The 13,594-nt window shown below is 45.5% G+C and overlaps 1 protein-coding gene across 1 annotated transcript; it reads left to right on the top strand.

Moving 5' to 3' along the window:
• The first annotated feature begins 1,676 nt into the window (after positions 1 to 1,676).
• TMEM217B (transmembrane protein 217B) lies at positions 1,677 to 2,231 on the top strand. Its single transcript, XM_010977657.3, has one exon. It carries the CDS (start codon positions 1,677 to 1,679, stop codon positions 2,229 to 2,231), a length of 555 nt encoding a protein of 184 aa, XP_010975959.3.
• Positions 2,232 to 13,594: the final 11,363 nt, after the last annotated feature.

Raw genomic sequence — 13,594 nt, 5'->3', positions numbered from 1 at the left:
GGGGATTGAACCCAGGATCTTGTGCATGCTAAGCACACTCTCTACCTCCGAGCTATAACCCCCCAATACTTTGTATTTTTGAAAAAGCCAAGTATATGTCAGTAAACATTATGGGGAGATCAGCTTCTTGTATGACAGTGGACCTACTCCCCAGTGAAACTGGTAAAAATTATGAAAACACACACCCTTGTATACCATCTATAAAAGGTCCTAAGGGTGTACAGCAAATGAAGAAACATCTATTCAGGAAAATCAATGATGATTTGTTAAGAAAAGTGAGATTCTGTGGTATCTGAACCAAAACCACTTCCTCCCCTCCCCCAGCTCAGCCAACCAAAACTCCACTCCAGCCTGGTGTGGCCAAGAACACAGGGCTCCCTCTCCCTCATCCTCCAGTTAGGGTTTTCTTCCCAGGAGGAGCCAGACATTGGCATTTCTCACCCCCTGTCTCAGGGACCTGTTGCTGAGGCTGAGAGGTGGGGGCTCCCTGCTGGTGCGTTGCCCCTACTCCTGGGATGGCTGTGGCACCACTGGGAATGCTGGGACCCCAACTGTCTTTGCCCTAGGTTGTACAGTCGTCGTTCCAATGACAGGATAGGCAAACCAAGAAGACCTCAGACTACTGTCTTCCCTTTCCCACAGAGCACTCAGCTCCTAAAGCAGGAGTGTCACTAAGGCAGAAGCATACAATTGTTCTCACCCACAGTTCCAGAGCCCTGGATCAGAGGTTTTGGCTGGGGCAGGGGAGAAGCCATAAAACAGATAGCTTGCAGTATCTGCCCAAAGGAACTGGTTTTCTTTACAACAGAGCATGGAGAAATTCAAGCCTTAAGGTGCTCTAAAAAATAGTGAAGGCTGTGGCAACAGGCAATTGAGAGGAGATGTGTAGATCACAAATGAAGATTCAGGCTAAACTGTAGGCTAGCTAGTTTTCAGGAGAGAACTCGGGAAAGAAACAGTTGGAAGAAGCCCTCTTGGGGTCAGAAGAAACATCAAACACTAACTTCCAAAACTGTTCCTTCAAAGGAGCCTGAACTTGATCGGATAATCTGCAGAGCAATTGGTGCCCCAGGTCATTACTGGAAACAATCGAACAATTAGTAGAACTTTACAGCTGGGGTGTGGTCAAAGAAGAAGGGAGGAGAGCTCTGGCAAAAACCACTGTTACCCTAGAGTGACTACAGGCATGTGTTAAACCGCTCCTCCCTGAGAGGCAACATCTGAGGCTTCCCACATAGGTGTTATGGGGAGGGCGAGGGAGGAGAACATTACTTACAAAAATAATCCAGCCAGTCCCTAATTAAGTGAACAAGCAAATAACAATAACAAGCCTGGTAGAGGGTTGGGGGTATCCTCGTACTCAGAGTTTCTACAACATATTACATAAAATGTCTAGTTTCCAAAAGAAAAAAGAAAAAAATCTGTGTCCCAGGTCAGTGACACCCTCACTTCCCAATGATGTGATCACCTGTGCTAGGGAGGCCAGAGCAGGAACCAGAGCCCAGGTCCCTTGACTTCCAGCCCACTGCCTGTCCATATTCCATGATTACTCTTAGCTCTCCCATTTACAACCAGTGGTTTGAAGAATTTGTCTAGGGCTACCTCTGCCATCTTGTCATGTATCTCCGCGATTTTTTTTTTTTTCTGCATTAGATGCTCTGGTGAATACGTATAAAATGAACAACAAGAAGTTTTCCTTCATGCTGGGCATCTTCACTCTCCTCAACACCATCCAGTTGCTCATCTTTGAGGTGAACCAGGTTGCATTCATTGGCTCCAAGGACAAGTTCAGCATCTACAAGGAGACAAGTTCTAATCTGGTCTCTTGGGCCACGAGCCACAAGAAGAACATCAGCATCTGCCTGTCCACCATCACCATCGTGGTCAGCTCCTTGCTCCTCTACTGCATCCACACGAGCAACTACAAGGGGCTGATTGTCTACACTGTGTGGATCATCACCTATGAGCTCACCAGCTTCTCCATGGTCCTCATCACCAACTGGACCATCAAAGAGCAGTTCATTGAGCTGAGGTACCTGCACTGGCTCTTCCAAATCTCCCGGATGCTCCTGCACTTGTTCTGTCTGCCCTTTGTCACCAAGCACGCATATGCCCTTTACAAGGACCCCAAGATTTTAAGCAAGTTAGGCTGGCACAGACACTCCTCCATCAGTACAGTTGACTCATGGCCACCTGTCGGGCTGAGGTCCTTGTACCGCAAGTTAAACTGAACTGTGCCAAGAATAAGGGAGAGAGAGGGACAGCACTCCCCAATGATGGCTCCCCTCTCCCTGCCTGACTTCTTTTGATTCTGCTTGTCTTTTCGGGGTGCTCGAGTTTTATGCACTTAAGAACAACTCTTGGGGGAGGAAGGATTGCATGGATCAATTATTGTGCATGTGTGTTTGTGACTTGCTTTAGCATTTAATTATAGATTGCTTTTGTGCTTACTTAACCATCTCATTGGTGTATGCTGTTGTTTCTCATGGTACGCTCTTCTCTGCAACATCTTCAGTTTCTAATTTTTCTTTTGTGGACTGCTACACCGATGCTTGGTTCTGCCAAGTCCCTTATGAGCCGTGCTGATAGAAGCTTCTGTGCTGATGGAACTGTTTACATCTGTGTTGTCCACTCACCACGTGAGCACTCGAGACGTGGCTATTACAACCCAGGAATCAAATTTTAAAATTTTATTACATTTTAATTAATTCCAGTTTCAATAGCCATATGCGGCTGCCTTGTGGCTATCATACTGGGTAATCTGCAGCCTCACTTTACTCCTGCCTATAACCACAGAGCCCTTTTCCAGCTTCACACACCACTCTGCTTCCCTCATACTTTTTGGAAAGCAGTTCCTCATGTTGGTTCATAACATGGCAAGAAGAATCCTCATTTAAGAAAGCTCCAAGATTTCTCAGGTTAAGCACTAATGACATTTCGGATTGGAAAATCCTGCCTCATAGGGGGCTGTCCTGTGCACAGTAGGATGTTTGGCAGCATCCCTGGCCTCTACATACTAGATGCCAGTAGCATCCTTCCAGCCTTGTTATAAACAAAAATATCCCCAGACATTACCAAAAGTCCTCTGAGGGGTGGGGAGCAAAATTACCCCCTGTTGAGAACCACTATTTTAAAGCAATACACCCCCAGCACTGAGAGCCAGAATGCCAGTACTAACTAATGGAGAGCATCTTTTACTGAGAGTTCTTTACATTCACCACCTTGTATAGTTTTCATCCTAATGTTCCCATTTCATGGTTTGATGAAACTGAGACTCAGAATGCTTAAGTGATGTGATCAAGATCATATAGTAGCAAAATCAGGATTTGAATCTAGATCATCTAACTTAATATGTGAATGAACTACTTGGTTCCCTGACACATTTTTTTTAAAGGGAGGTACTGGAGACTGAACCCATGACCTCGTGCATGCTAAGAATACGCTCTACCACGGAGCTACACCCTCTCCCCGAAGCACTTTTACTTTGACCAAGATAAGAAGAGGGACCTCCTTTTAGGATATTTCCTTTTCTTTCAAAAAGTTGGGAGTGATGTCAAAGGACACTGTTTGTTTTGACAACGCTCCTCCAAACCATGAGCATAATGACATAGCCCACTTGTACTGAACACAATCCACGCCAGGTACTCTTGTAACCATTCCCTCAATTCTTCCCACACACACTCTGAGGAATAGATTTGGATCCAGGTCAGTTCCCCAAAATGACCACCAGATGGCAGTCAGCAACAGCTTTTCTTAGCGCTGATACTTCTAAACCAGATCCTCCAGGGGTGGCAGATTTGGGATCTAGGGAGCTTCAAGCTGATGATGGAAGACTAATGGTGTGTGACCCCACCCTAGCTTCACAGGGTTGCCTTGACTGATTGTGACTTGCTGGTACCAGAAACAAAAAATAAAACAGGCTGACTTCAGGGTTCTAATCCCCCATCCCAGATGGGGTGGCAGCAGAGAGTCTGGAAGACTGGAGCCCTGTGAGTGGAAGAGGTAGAGGGAGAGCAGAGTTCCAAGACTTGGCTCACCTAAGAGTTAACCTGGTGTTCAAAAGCTTAAGGCCCTCAGACACAAGGCTGTATGCCCCTCTATACCAAGTGTCGTGTCCACATCCACTTCGTGGCCTCCCATGCTCTCTAGAACCCCCTCTGCTGCACTGAGACTGCTCTTGTAAAGGTGATCTCTGCACTGCCCAATCCCAAGCTCAGACTTCTCTTGCCAGACTGCTCCATGGCTTCTGACCAGCTGATCCCTCCCTGTCCTACCAGCAGGTCTGTGGGACACCAGGGACACCACTCTCTGCTCACCACCTACCTCGCTGGCCCTCCTCCTCCTCCTCCTCCATCTCCTCTGCATCTCATGACCTCCAAGCACTGGCGAACTCCCAGGATCAGTCTTTGGTCCCCTGCTCTTCTCCATTTCAGTCACTGCCAGCTTTCCTCGCCCAGGCCCATCTCGGATAACCCCTCCAGGGACATATCGGGTCTGGAACTCTCCCTGAAATTTGCATTTGTTGGTCCAATTGCCTCCTTGCTGTGGCAGATGCCTCTACATGGTTCCCAAAGGTCCCTGCCAACTGATATTCACACTTGTCACCTCCCCTTGAATGTGGGCTGGACTAGTGACCCTCTTCTAACAAATAAAACACAGCAGAGTGATAGGATGTAAGATTAGGTTACAAAACCACAGCGACCTCAGTGTTGCTCACTCTCTCCATGGGAAAGCAGCTGCCACACTGGGAGCATCTCGATGGAGAGGCCAACATGGCCAGGAAGTGACATCTCAGCCAACAGTCCCTGAGGACCTGAATTCTACCAACTGCCTCATCAGTGAGCTTGGAAGCAGATCCTCCCCGAGTCGAGTCTGGAGGTGGCCACAGCCCTGGCCAGACACCTTTACTGCCAATGAGAAACCCTGGATCAGAGGACCTGTGCCAGTGTGCCTGGGTCCTGGACCCACAGAAACTGTGACAAAAATGTATGTTCTCTTAAGCTGCAACATTTTGGGGTAATTTGTTACAAAGCAATTGATAACAATACACGTGCCCAGTAGCCATCTCAGAACACGTCCCAATCAATACTCGTGGTTTTCTCCCATAAACCTGCCCTGACTCTCCCTTCTTTCCCACCTCTGCCCCTCCAGTTGCTCAAGTCAAAGACCCAGGAATCACCCTTGGGTTCTCTCTCTCAGACTTTATCCAACCCCTCAACAAACCCTACTAGCGCCCCCTTCAGTTGCATTCAGATCCCACCACTGATCATCTCCCTGGGCCATCTGGGCCACACTGTCTTTTGTGCCCAGGCTGCTGCAGTAGCTGCGTCCTACCTGGCCTCCCCGACACCTCCCTTGTTCGGGCTGCAGTCAGTCCTCCACCCAGCAGCTAGAGGGGTCCCGCTGAAACTTAAACCGTGGCACGTTCCTCCTCTACTCTGTTACTCACGTCCTGTGGGCTCCCCAACACCCTGAGGGGAAAATCCCCGGTCCTCACCGCGTAATGTTGGGTGCTCAGCGACCCAGTCCCCTCTCGTCCCTCCCACCTCCTTTCTAACCACTCTGTCCCCCCTCCCTTGCTCCAGTTCCAGCCTCCTGGTGGCTCCTCTTACACACTCCGCACACTCCAGCCTCAGGACCTTGGCACGGGTCCCTTCAGCCTGGAATGTTCTTACTCCAGGTGTCCGCTGGCTTCCTCTCTTGTTTCTTTCAGGTGTCTGCTCAAAAGCCATCAGAGAGGCCTTCCCCACCCCACCAACCTAGGGCAAGCAGCCCCTCCCCCTCCCTCTCTGACCCACTCACCCTGCCTTGTTTTTTCCTTAACACATTATTGCCTGACTTACTATATATAGTTACCTCCCCCCCCAAAATATAAGCACCACATTCTCTTCCTTGCTGTCTTCCCAGCACCTAGAACAACACCTGGCCCACAGCAGGTGCTCAGTAAACGTTCGTGGAATGAACGGACCCAGACCCTCAGCAGAAGAGAACGCCCGTTGTTCCTTGTTTTCCAGATGATGCTTGCGGTAGGTGGGCTGGTGAGGGGAGATCCCTACTGCTCCTTTGGCCTCCTCTTCCTACTCCTTTCTTCCCTCACTCACGTCTGGAGTTTTTGGTGAAGACTGTAGATAGATACAGGTGGGAACATACCCCCAAAGGTTACAATTTCAGCCCGTTCATCCCCTCCCTCCTCCCCTAATCCTTTTCGCTGCACCAGCTGCCGGCACTGGAAACACCACCCATCTCCCAGCGCCGCCTCACCCGGCCCGAAGCAGGCCCTCGCAACAACGCGGGAGTCCCAGGGAAGGGCGATACTCTGAGAGCTGTCACCCACTGCGGGGAAGGCCCCTGGCCCCCCAGCCTCCCTTTCTTCACTAGGTTTGCTGAGTGTCTATGGGGCAGCAGGCCCTGAGCTGGGAACTGGGGGATACCCCGAAATGTAAGACACAGCCCACGGTCCCAGGGGATCCCAATCAAGGGGGGGCAAGAGTCATTCAGGGCCATTTGCACCCAGTGTGACAGGCCCTGAGGGAAGCACTGGGGGCCACAGGAGGAGCCCCAACTCTTGAAGGTTGGAGAGTCAGGGAAGTCTTCCTGGAGGAAGAGACCTTTAAGCTGAGTCCTGGAAGAAAGTGTGATTTAGCCTTGAGAAGGGAGGAGAGGAAATGGAAAGATGGGAGCCTGAGGAGGTGCAGCTACCCTGCGATAGTAGAGCTGGACGCCCCTACTCGTCATTTCCACCTCGCGGGGAAGGAAGGGGCTCCGTGCAGGGGAAGGATGGCGCTAAGAGGAAGCAAGCATGGGCGAGCTTCCCCAGAGAAAAGAGGGTCTCCCCTTTTCCCACGGCCTCTGCCGGCTGCTCCCAGAAGACGCTTGCTCATAAGTGCACAAGCACCAAATATTTCTGAGCATCTTTCCCACCTCACTGCTGTCACCTGTAAGTGCCGTGTCCCACGGAGGACAAAATGTGGTGACTTCTCCCCATCGTTTTCAAGATGCATAAATGTTTTCATGTCTTAATTCTTTTTTCCTCACAGCCTAGGGTCTCCATTTCCCCTACTTTCTTTCCCCTAGAGGTCTCCACATCAATTGCTACAGTTCTCGACCTTTGAAGCCCTCTTTTTCCCTTTCTTCCGTCTCTCTGACTGTCATCAGTCGCTACATATGGACCAATGCTATACTTTTCTTTTTCCAGTCAACTTGCCTGCCCAGCAAGTGGTTAAGGATGCCCCTGAGAGCCACCCCCTGGGTGAGGCTGCCCTGGCGACCAAGGCTGAGCTCGTGACTTTTGAGGCAGCCTTTCACACGTGCAGGAGGGCGGGTGGGCTGCTCAGCGATACCCTCCTCAGCTCCCCTCCCCTTCCCTCTGTCCCCTCACCAGTTATTAGGAAAATCGATTTTTACTATTTTAAATGCTTAACCTTTTTTTCATGAATGAGCTATATTTTTCTCCCCTGGGAAACAGGTTTTACAATGCCTTCTGACCATATTAATTTGTGTCATAAACAAGTTCTTTGCTTTATGTGTATGTGTGTGTGTGTGCATGTGATGGTGTGTGTCTTGTATCTGCTTGTGGATGTGAATGCATGTATTTGAGTATGTGTGTGCATGTATATATATGTGTATGTGTGTGTTTGCATGTTTGTGTTTATGTAAAAGGCTGAGTTAAACAATTATTTGATGATTGTTGGAAATAACTTACATGTTACAAATATTAAAAAGTCAAAAAATTTTTTCAGATGTTATGTTTTTCTAAAATTCCCTTATGCCTCCTACCAAGGCTGCCTTTTCCCTTCAGAAACATATGCTATGAGGGGCAACATTCGAATGCATTTGATTTGAAAGGAATGTTTGGTTTTTCTCTTGCCCCAACAGCACAACACTGACAAGACATATATTACGAATGATGTGGAGAATGGAACTTACAGCCATCTTGCTTCTCAAACAGAGTGTTAGGGGGACAAAAGGATCCCATTCAAAGAGATTGGGAGAAAGTAGTTGTAAAAACTGCCCAAGCAACTGGAGATCCTATCAATTCTGCAAGTAGACCCTCGGCAGGTCTTTTTCATGGACCCTTAGCTTCTGGCATCTTCCTCTGCCCAGGATGAGCCTCCTGCCATCTACCTGGACCTCAGCCTGATCCCACCTGCCCCTTGCTCTAATCCAAGGATCTTGTGCATTTTTTGGCCTGATTTGAGATGATTTTATTTAGCATTTGATTAACTTTGCACAATAGCCACCCTCCTTCCCCACCTTCTGACATCCTGGAACACACCTTTGCTTCCTAAACATGTATATTCATGCTGTATTTCTTTCACTTACCTATTCAACAAAACACAAGCCTGTCAACTATTTACTTGGTATTGTGCTAAGAAGTGAGGCAAAAATTAAAAACAAGATGCAGTCTTGGCTCTGAACCAAGAAGGGTGCCTATGAGGGAGTAATTACAATATTGTATGTGGCCATTGTTAAAGAGTCCATGAACGATAAATGCTGGAGAGGGTGTGGAGAAAAGGGAACCATTCTACAGTGTTGGTGGGAATGTAGTTTGGTGCCACTATGGAAAACAGTATGGAGATTACTTAAAAAACTAAAAATAGACCTACCATACGATCCAGCAATCCCACTCCTGGGCATATATCTGGAAGAAACTCTAATTCAAAAAGATACATGCACCCAATGTTCAGAGCAGCACTATTTACAATAGCCAGGACATGGAAACAACCTAAATGTCCATCAACGAGTGACTGGATAAAGAAGTTGCAGTATATTTATACAATGGAATACTACTCGGCCATAAAAAGGAATAAAATAATGCCATCTGCAGCAATATGGATGGACCTAGAGATTGTCATTCTAAGTGAAGTAAACCAGAAAGAGAAAGAAAAATACCATATGATATCACTTATATGTAGAATCTTAAAAAAGAGACATAAATGAACTTATTTACAAAACAGAAACAAACTCAGACATAGAAAACAAAGTTATGGTTACCAGTGGGAAAAGGGGGTGGGAAGGTATAAATTGGGAGTTTGAGATTTGCAAATACTAACTACTGTATATAAAATAGATGAACAGGTTTATACTGTATAGCACAGGGAACTATATTCAATATCTTACAGTAACCTATAATGAAAAAGAAAGTGAAAAAGGATATATGTATGTATCCATATGCCTGAAACATTATGCTGTACACCAGATATTGACACAACATTGTAAACTGACTATACTTCAATTTTTAAAAATATTATATAATAAATCAGGTAACAGAGGTAAGTCCAAAGTGCTATGTTTATCTCTTTTTCTCAGTGGTTCATTCAACAAATGTTTATTAAGCACATGCTATACATCAGGTGTATTCCAGATATATACAGGGATGCGGAAAACAAAGTTCCTGCTCTCATGAAACTTGCATTCTAAGGAGGGAAGACAACTGATAAGCAAGTGAACAGATAAGTATATATAATAATTTCAGCTAGTGACAAGTACTAAGAAGAAAATAAAACAAGTTGATATAATGGACTTTTATCCCAGATAGTGAAAGGTAGCCATTCCTAGTAATTCCATCCTGTGATTGACCGTTTCAGGAACAGGCCCAAGACCCCGTGGAGGGGAGCATCCAGGGGGCCTCTGGATAAGGAATGTCTCTCTGGGGAGGTGATGCTTAACAAAACTGGGAAGATCAGTGGGAAGAGCATTCCAAGCAGAGGGAACAGCAAATGCAGTTACAAGTAGGGGAAACAAGTCTGATGTGTTCCAAGAACAGTCAGAAAGCCAGTGAGTGGAGCACAGTGAGTGAGGGCATGGGAGGATATGGTAGATTAACTGGTCCGGTATCCCTCTCCACCCTTCTAATGTACCTTCCTGCATCTCAGAGGGGAAAACTAAAACCAAATGCTCCAGCCTCCCTTGCAGCTGTGGTCCTGAAGGCTGGACATGGATTGTGAACTTGGGAAGGTAGAAGTGAGGCAGAAGCCATCTCTGACTGCTGCTGGCAAATAAGGTCATAGGGTCACCCTGTTTCTCTGCAGCAATGTTCCAGTGATCGGTCCCTAGCCTGTGAGCAGCTGTAGCTTCCTGATCTCTGGGTTGCTATTGTGGTGGTGTTTTCTGGAAATCGACAGTTCCAAAGGTGGCCTCCTGATTTCCACCTTCCCAAGGGGGGCAGTGGCAGCAGCTCTCCTGGCAGTCAGTCAGGTACAGCAGTGTTATTCTAGAAGTCATCCCAGAGGCTTAGCACAAAGCTTCTTGTACCCTTCCAAAGATTTTGAAGGAATTGCCTCAAATTCCTGGAGTAGCCTCTGGTTTCCTGCAGCTGGTCCTGACCGATATGGGGGTTTTGGAGACCCCGCTGTCAGCCTTGGGCTACCCCACCATTAAATAGAGATGTGCCCATCTAATCCTACCTTCTGTTTCCCAGGGCAGAGCCAACTTCATGTTCATAACAACACATTTTCCCTCACTACCTCGGGGTGGTTCAAAAGTGGTCAAAGAATTGTTGGCAATCTTAATAAGCAAGCCCACAAGTTTCCCTTTGTCTGTTGTGCTTGTTGAATTGCTCAAAGAATTTGAATAGCTGTGGCAGGCTTGGTTTCCTTTGGCTGTGTCTCCCTGAGTGGTTACACTTAGCCAGATGTTCACTGACCTGCCCTTTATTACAATTCCCACAGGCTAGCCAGCTATGGAAATGATACTGATCTGGAGTTCCAGGTGACTTGCCAATTAGAGTCAACATTAAGAAGTGCTACTATGAGCAAAGTTTGTACAAAAAGCACCAAGGAAATATGTAAAGCTTCCCTTCAGGTCCTGACAGTCTAGTAGAGAGAAATACAGAGATAGAGCATAATAACTTATGTTGATAGAGTGTTTACAGCTATTGCTCCAAATGAATGAACTCATTTAATTCTCACAACAACCCTATGAAGTAAATCGTATTGTTTTCCCCATTTTACAGATGAGGAAACTGAGTCTCAGGAAGGTTAAGTCACTTTTCTAGAGTCACACATAAAGTGACACTGCTGGGACTTGAACCAGGCAGTCTGACTCCAGAGCCCCTGCAGTTAATCACAACCAGTGTGTGAGGCTCACGGAAAGCATTAGGGGAGAAAAGCAGAGGTAGAAATAATTTAGCCGAAGGGAATCAGAGCAGGCTTCCCCTCCTCTGAAAGAAATCTCCCTTTTATGGTCAATTCAGCAAATGTGCACTGGACCTGGACTTTGTGCTGGGTCTTGACAAAGGTGCTGGTGATGTAAAGATGAATGAGACCTGCCTTCCTGCCCTTGAGGGGCTCACAAGGTAGGAGGAGAAGCTAACAGTTAAGAACATTAATTGTGAGAGAGCTGGCCAACATGGCGGAGCAGGGAGGCCCTGAGCTCAGCTCCTGCCATGGGCACACCGAAATTACAGCCATGTATAGAACAACTACCTATGAGGATAACCTGAAGCCTAGCAGAAGAGACTTCTGCAGCTAAAGAAATAGAGAAGGAACCACAATGAGACGGGTAGAAGAGGCGGAGACGCAGTATAGTCAAGACCCACACCCCTGGAGAGGTGGCCCACAAATGGGAGGACAGTCACAATTGCAGTGGTTCCCCTCAAGGAACGAAGGGTCCCACCTTCACATCGTGTTCCCAACCCCGGGGTTTCTACGCCAGGAAGACAACCTCCAGAACAACTGACTCTGAAGGCTGGTAGGGCTTACTTTCAGAAGAGCTGGAGCATTGTAGGAAACAGAGATGCTGATTTTTTTTAAATGTGTGCAAAATCTCACACACTCTGAGTCCCAGTGCACAGGCAGTAATATGAAAGGAGCCTGGGTCAGACCTACTTGCTGACCTTGAGAGCCACCCAGAGAGGCAGGAGGCAACTAGGACTCCCCCTGGAGTCCTAGGCACAGCAATCAGACAAGAAAAGAAAAAAAAAAGGCACCCAACTTGGAAAGGAAGAAGTAAAACTCTCACTGTTTGTAAATGGCATGACACTTAACTATATATAGAAAATCCTAAAGATGCCACCAAACAAACTATTAGAACTAATAAATTCAGCAAAGTTGCAGGATACAAATTAATATACAGAAATATATTGCATTTTATATACTAATAATGAACTATCAGAAAGAGAAATTAATAAAACAGCACCATTTACAATTGCATCAAAAAGAATAAAATAGAAAGGAATAAGTCTAGCCAAGGATGTAAAAGGCTGGTACTTGGAAAACTATAAGATGCTGATGAAAGAAAGTGACAACACCACAAACAAATGGAAGGATATACTGTGCTCATGAACTGGAAAAACTGATATTGTTAAAATGACCATAATACCAAGACAATCTCCGGATTCAATGCAATCCCTATCAAAATGCCAATGGCATTTTCCACAGAACTAGAACAAATAATTCTAAAATCTGTATGGAAATACAGAAGACCTCAAATAGCCAAAACAATCTTGAGAAAGAAGAACTAACCCAGAGGCATCTCACGCCTTGATTTCAAAGTATACTAGAAAGCCATAGTAATCAAAACAGTATTGTACTGGCACAAATACAGACACATAGATCAATGGAGCAGAATTGAGAGCCCAGAAATAAACCCACAATTATATGCCCAATTAATACACTACAAAAGTGTAGAAATGGTAAATTATAAATAATATCAATAAATGGTGTTGAGAAACTGGATCACTACATGCAAAAAAATCAAACTGGACTACTTTCTCACACTATATACAAAAATAAACTCAAAATGGATTAAAGACTTAAATGTAAGACCTGAAACCATAAAACTCCTAGAAGAAAATACAGCAGGACAGTTTTGACATTGGTCGTAGCAGTATTTTTTTGGATCTGTCTCCTCAGGCAAGGGAAACAACAGCAACAATAAACAAATAGGACTAAACTAAACTAAAAAAGCGTTTGCACAGCGAAGGAAACTATTAACAAAATGAAAAGGTTGCCCACTAAATGGGAGAAGATATTTGTAAACAATATGTCTGATAAGGGGTTAATACCCAAAGCATACAAAGAACACATACAACCCAGCATCAAAAAAACAAACAACCCTGTTACAAAATGGGCAGAGGACTTGAATAGACAGTTTGCCAAAGAAGACACACAGATGGCCAACAAACACATGAAAAGATGCTCCACATCACTAATCATCAAGAAAATGCAAATCAAAACCACAATGAGATATCACCTTACACCTTCCAGAATGGCTATTATCAAAAAGATAACAGATAACAAGTTTGGCACAGATTTGGACAGGGCACTTTCCTTCACTATTAATGCTGAATGGTAAATTGGTGCAGCCACTGTGGAAAACAGTATGGAAGTTTCTCAAAAAATTAAAAATAAAACTGTCATATTATCTAGCAATTGTACTTCTGAGTATTTCTCCAGGAAAATAAAAACATTAATTCGAAAAGATATATGCACTCAATGTTCATTGCAGCATTATTTACAATAGCCAAGAGATGGAAGCAACCTGAGTGTCCATTAATGGATAAATGGATAAAGATGTGGTATATGTATATATAGGATAGATATGTCATATCTATCCTATATATACATATATTTACACACAATGGAATATTACT

Source organism: Camelus dromedarius, chromosome 19 (genome assembly GCF_036321535.1).
Source record: "Camelus dromedarius isolate mCamDro1 chromosome 19, mCamDro1.pat, whole genome shotgun sequence".
Lineage (NCBI taxonomy): Eukaryota > Metazoa > Chordata > Mammalia > Artiodactyla > Camelidae > Camelus > Camelus dromedarius.
This window is presented reverse-complemented; position numbering and strand designations above follow the sequence as displayed.